The following is a 6,391-nucleotide window of genomic DNA, read 5'->3' on the forward strand; positions in this document are numbered from 1 at the left end:
TAAATAGTTTTCTAATGTAACATTCGAGGGCCATATAATAAAGAATGTAACATACTATAGACTATTCAAACAATATTAAAAAATAGCAAATATGTAAATTAACAGAGTATTGATTTTCTCCTTTATTGCGCTAAGTCTTTCTTCTAAGGCAGACATTCTCGGAAGAGTATTCTAGTCACAATTGTGGTGCATTAGGAATTCTCTGGCTAATAGCGTCGATCCATATGTAAGCTGACAGCGTCGATTCACGTGTAATATTATTCCTTATTATTCCGAAGCGCTTTAATGAGCCTTAAATTTTTTTGTATGGCCCCTGATAAGATGTCGTACTTATCAAATGTCGTTAATTTTCTAAATGGCAAATCACACTTTGATATTCTTCCTTCTAACCGAAAGGATAGATATATATGCGTGTGTATGTATAAATAAAAGGGATGACACGTTACTGTGCTTTTTATCTCGAGTAAAAATCTCCAGGGTATAATAACTTTTAGGATCTCTATGTAACATTGATAATATCAAATTATCTAAAAATTGTATCAAATAACACATCTGTACTCTAGATATTCACGAATATCTTATTCTGCAGGACAGTGCAACGCAATATCATAATAAAACTATTTGTTCGCCGAACTGAGTATGGAGACTACGTATTTTAACGTCTGAGATTTGTAATCTTTCATTGACCTTTTCATTATTTTATATCTGAACTCTAGACACGAATTTGTTAAATTGCTACTGGACATAATTGGCCGTGTAGTAACAAAATTATAGTAATTACTTCTACAAACTAATCATAGATTTTGTTTTAATGCCACAAAATTCTTACTACGTTCAGGCTTTGGATATTAGTGAAGCGAAATAATTTATAACTTTGAATTATTTCTGATTGTATTTTAATATTCATTATTGTATTTTAATGCTAAGGAGTGAAATGGTTCATTTATTTAATAAGCAGATATATCTTTATCGCGTATAAAAGAAATTTAGAATTTATTTTCTTTCTAGAACTTATATTGTCTTTTTGGAGCGACTTTTTCCTTGCCTATGTATCCTTCTTTTTTTTTTATCAAAACTGCCGTGAGAAATAATATTTTCTATTAGTCCTCGAGAAACTTTTCGTGTATATATAAATCGTCATTGTATTTTTTCTTTGTATTATTTGTATTAGTATTTGTATTTCTTTTATAGCACATTAGTATGGATGTGTGGAACACATAAGACTCTCGACTGTAGCTGTAATATATATCAAACATATTTATATACATAAAACTTCGTTAATTAACATCATAACATCACATTTAATAATGAGAAAATGGCTTCTGCTAAAGCTGATGTGATAAAAACGTAACACAATTACATATATTTTTTTTATGATTAGAAAAAGAGAGAATACATGAGAATCGCTATTTGAAACATTGTCAAAAAATGTAGAGATTACGTTCACGAAATTGTACAAAGACGTGGCAATAGAGAGGTGCTAAGTAATATATCTAATGTTCTCTGGAAAACAGCTGAGTATTTCCAAAGCCTGATTACGATTTTTATACAGACGATGCGCTCAACGTTCACACCATCTCTCAAGTGAGATACTTAATATTAATGGTACGGATGCTGTGGAAGTTGTACAAACTTACGTCTGGAAAATCTCTTGTTATAATCCACGTAGAAGATCATTCGTATAACTAAAGACGTTTCTCTAACAGTCTAATCCGCTAATGTACCATGGAATGTAAACAAGGTGTCAATGCATTCACGAATTACAAGGTGTATCATCACTATTATTTACTCGTAAATCAAGTTGATTCGATAATCATACACAAACATTTTGAACACTTTTAAACTTCTACGAATCAATTGTGAATCTCAAAGTATATTCTTATTAGTCTTACTCTATGGATTATGCTATGAGAAATTAAACGGTCATGAAAACATTTATCTCATCCGTTTAAAATGTTGTTCTTAACGATCCGATCGTTGCGACCTAATACTAATATGCTTTATTATCCAATACTCACTTAAACAGTAAAAAATATTGGCAGATTCAATGCTGTTACGTTCTCTGTAACATTGTTTTCTTCTCTCTTTCTCGTTTTTTTTGGTTTTTGAGCTCACAATATCAGTAAACCGATAACTCCTTATTGCATTGTTTCCTATATTCTGCGATTTGTGCGTAATCATAATAAGTTTGGTGATTAGATGTTATCGCATTTCGATCACCTGATCGAAATGAACGGAAAAAGATGGGAGCTAATTAAGAAGCATATACGAGCTGGAAGACATTATCAAACAAAAAGAAATCAAATTATAAGCAATTTTTTCGACACAGAACTCTAAATAGCAAGAAATGTTTACTAACGGAATAGTCTCGCTGTACTATATAAAGCCTCAATGTAGGTACGGTAAATTTATTCACGGGCTATACGTATGAATATTATATAATATACATTAGAGATAGCATTTTGACAACAAGATATTGCGAAGTTAAAAATCTAGCTGCGTTTCGTTAAAAACTTGAGGTACTTTCCACTCGAGAAACGCAACTGCGCTCAAATAACAGTTACATAGATATAAGATATGATCCTGCAAAGGTAAGTTATACAGTATACTAATCCTTGTGAATCCGTGAACCTCGTAATATCATAACTAGATTCTCGTAAAGTTTTTGTTTCTTTTTAAACTTGTACAACTTATGTGTCTCATGAAACAGTACACTTGTGTGAATATGTTACATGTACAGAGCGATATTAAACCCGCTAGCGTAACTCTATTCATTAATTATTTCCATGAAATGGGATAAATAGCTAGTATAACAAAGGTCACGCCCCTTGGTACCTCGTTTACAATAAATTACTATTCACCTAGTATCGATATTATTGGAACACACCATTAATAGTTGTTTCTTTTTTTCCCTGTTGTATCTGTGATAACTTTACATGTAAAAAAGATGTCGTCAAATGTATCATTGTCAGTTGTTCGTCTTGACAGGAGCCTCCATATGATAAATTAAAAATAAAAAATACAAAGCAAACGTGTATTCTCTGTATATATAGCTAATTTGTGAAAAATAAATATTTGCTCATAATTTATGATTACTGGTTAACCACGTAAGGCCTTCGTAAAGCCCGTCTCCCGTTGTGGCACAAGATGGCTGAACGTACCAATTTCTATCTCGTATCCTAGTTAATCCCAGTTTCTCTTGTATTTCGTGCGGTTTCATTGCTAAAGGAAAAAAATATAAAAAAATAAAAACGGTACAGGCGAAAATTCGTATATTGTGCTAAGTCATATAAAGATATCTGTAGCACACATATACAGTGCGTCGTACTACACTACCAAAAAAAAAGGAAACTATTAATTCACATCACGTAACAAGTAAAACCACAAATATCACTTACCATCCGGAAGATCTTGTTTATTAGCAAAGATTAAAATTATCGCATCACGCATTTCCCTATCGTTTATGATTCGATGAAGTTCTTGGCGGGCTTCGTCGATTCTATCTCGATCTGCACAGTCTACTACAAAAATAAGTCCTTGCGTCCCTGTATAATAATGACGCCATAACGGACGTATTTTATCTTGACCACCTACATCCTAAAAAGACAAAAAACAGAAACACCTCATTTGATTAAGCGCAAACGGGATTAAGGGTGACGTTCTCTTGCAGAGAATCTTTACGGAGTCTCGTGAAAGAGGCATTATCGATACTCACCCACACATTAAATTTAACATTCTTATAGGTAACTGTTTCTACATTGAATCCTACAGTTGGTATAGTTGTCACAGACTGTCCTAGTTTAAGTTTATACAATATTGCTGGTGTAATTTGATTAAGGAAACAAATTCATAGAAAGAGAACGAGTTTTTAAATATATCCCGCACGCACTGTACTCATAACGCATCGCGTACACCTACTTTAACCTTCATGTCGGCACTTTCCCCATTAAAATAGCGTTCTTCTTTCCCAAAATTCTTTCGCCCACATTATGAATCCTCTTTCATCGATAGAAGAGGGTCCAGAATACGGACCTTTATACAAATAACGCACTGCACGTTACGCAGAATTTCGAGATTTGTTCAGAGCCACAGAAGTGGCTCTCCGACAGTCGTAAAGTTAATTATAACTGCACGACCAATTACACAGTGTGTCGAACAATATAAACAAATCAATTGAAACAAAATGCCAGGATAACGACTATCAACATGTATATATATGTACATATATACATATATATATATATATATACACGCTTATGAGAATACGAGTTGTGCTTGCAGCGTCGCAAAGGATACTAGTTTTTCCCGCCGCATCCAGTCCTAACATGAGAATACGCATCTCCTTGTTGCCAAAGATCTTTGACAACAACTTGCCCATTTTGCCAGCTGTGTTCTAGGCACCCGGCACCTGTACTTGACAAAAAAATGCACGGCGTGTATTAGCACAAGTTCGCTGAGACCTCAATCCGTCGAAGTTATCGCGACAACGCCGCCGGCGTTCCGTCGGCGCGGACCTCGGGACGTCCTATCATTATCGAAATCATAACAATGGGATATATTTAGCGAGGCGCGTGCAACAAAAGGCCTCTCCGGCTCGATACCAAGTGCACATATATTCTCCAGATCCCGCACGAGGGGAGGGGAGACGCGCGAGACCAACGGTAACCGACCGGTCGCGGAGGGCGGAAGAAAAAAATATGCGCGAGGCTCGGTCGCGTAATCGCGTCGGGCTCGGCGGAAATCGACGTGGAGAGACCGTTTAAAGCCCACGTTTAAATCCCACGCCTCGTTCGCGCTTGTCGCGCGCCCGATCGCGCGTGCGAACGGGACGACGGTTACCTCGGCGTCTAACCTCCGCTACGAATCTCTCATCGCGGCCGGGCGTACGCTGGGGACGACCTGCGGGCGGGACGCGACCTCGGTAACACGGATAAACAGAGACGAGGCAGCGGCCAACACTTCCCCTAACCTATCAGCGTGCGCGAACATCGCCGCCACCGCCGCCGCCGCACAGGGTGCAATCCACGTTTGCTCCTTTTAGCTGCACTTTCTGCATTCAAATTAGACCGTCCCGTTTGCGTCCTTCGCATTTTCCGCCGCTCTCTTTCGCTGGTACGAGATACCGGAAGAGGTAGCCGGGAACGGAGAATGAGAAGAACGAAGGCTTCATTTTCATAAACTCGCGCGTTAATAACGTGGCTCTTTAGATTACGGTCTTGTGTATATTTTTTTTCTGCAAATACTTTTCTCGCGGAACAATCGACCCGGTACTCGTACATTTATCATTTTACTTAGTATACCTAGTGCATAGTTGAATTAACGGAAAGCAAGTCACGTCGCCCGCCACGTCGGTCGTACTTTATCTCGGTAAATTCTAGTCGCGTCCCCGATCGCCCCTGGCACTTGGAACGAAACGAGCGTGCGATCGAGCCGCGAGGAGGAGGAGGAGTAGGAGGAGGAGGAGAGGGGAAGAGGCGTAGGGAGCACGAATCGAAACGGGCTAACCGATTTGAAATTTTATTTTGAACGCGGGAGGAGTGCAACGAGTGCAGCCGAGGCATACCTAACGGAACGCGGTGTATATGTCCGCGGGCGTAGAAACGGGAGAGCCTGGGGTGCAGAAGGCGCGGTAGGTGCAGAAAGGAACGAACGTGGCCCGTTCTGCCGCGCGAAACGGAAAGGCGTGTTCGTGTGTGGGCGACCAGAGACGGGGCGCGAGGCTCTTATCGGGCTGCGCCAATTCGCCCGACGCGCGCGGGATCGCGATACCGGGACTCGAGAGGGGCAGCAGATAAGTACAGCCGCGAGGAACGAGAGAATAGAGAAAGAAAGGGGATCCCGCTGGCGCGACCACGTTCGCGGGCAATATCGATCGTCCGCGGGCACAGGCGTGTCGCGATCGCGCGGCGACATTCCATCGAACAATCGCGCGAAACGCGTATCCACTGTCCGTCCGTGCGGCTCTCGCGGCCGCTCCGCGAGCGACGGCACGCGGTCGAGCGAAGGGGTGGGGCAGAGAAGAGGGGGGCGGGAGGGAGGAAGCGCGGAACAACTCACCGAGAAACATCTGCAGAGTAGAGCGAGTATCTGACCGTTGACAATATTGCACGGACACATCACAATTACGCTGCGCATAGCTCCCCGCCGCTCGGCGTTTAGGTTACCGTCTCGTGCGCTCGTGCAAGCGTTTATTTCATCGTCGCCAGGCACGGCGGCATTGTCGTCGTCACGTTCCTCCGTAAATCACGGGGCGCGCACGCATCGCAGCGGCGACGGCGGCGGCCACAGACTTCTATGTACTACTAGACCGCCACCTTCCAGCTGAAAATTGAGGCAAGAGTTCCGCCACGTCGTGTTAGGTAAATTGAGTGGTATGGGCACAGTATAACCA

The 6,391-nt window shown here is 40.9% G+C and overlaps 1 protein-coding gene across 2 annotated transcripts; it reads right to left on the minus strand.

Moving 5' to 3' along the window:
* Nucleotides 1–1,229: 1,229 nt before the first annotated feature.
* On the minus strand, nt 1,230–6,285 carry LOC105567018 (ADP-ribosylation factor 6). Of its 2 annotated transcripts, none has more exons than XM_012021516.1 (5): nt 6,058–6,285; nt 4,297–4,408; nt 3,716–3,819; nt 3,399–3,597; nt 1,230–3,222 (listed from the first exon to the last, which is right to left on the minus strand). In XM_012021516.1, the coding sequence occupies exons 2-5, from the start codon at nt 4,376–4,378 to the stop codon at nt 3,080–3,082; spliced, it is 528 nt and encodes a 175-aa protein (XP_011876906.1). In that variant the 5' UTR covers nt 4,379–4,408; nt 6,058–6,285; the 3' UTR covers nt 1,230–3,079. The 2 variants fall into 2 exon arrangements, with proteins under 2 accessions (XP_011876906.1, XP_011876907.1); XM_012021517.1 differs by lacking the exon at nt 6,058–6,285 and adding an exon at nt 4,840–5,034.
* Nucleotides 6,286–6,391: the final 106 nt, after the last annotated feature.

The sequence above is a fragment of the Vollenhovia emeryi genome, unplaced genomic scaffold (assembly GCF_000949405.1).
Source record: "Vollenhovia emeryi isolate VEMERY1.0 unplaced genomic scaffold, V.emery_V1.0 DF939141.1, whole genome shotgun sequence".
NCBI lineage: Eukaryota > Metazoa > Arthropoda > Insecta > Hymenoptera > Formicidae > Vollenhovia > Vollenhovia emeryi.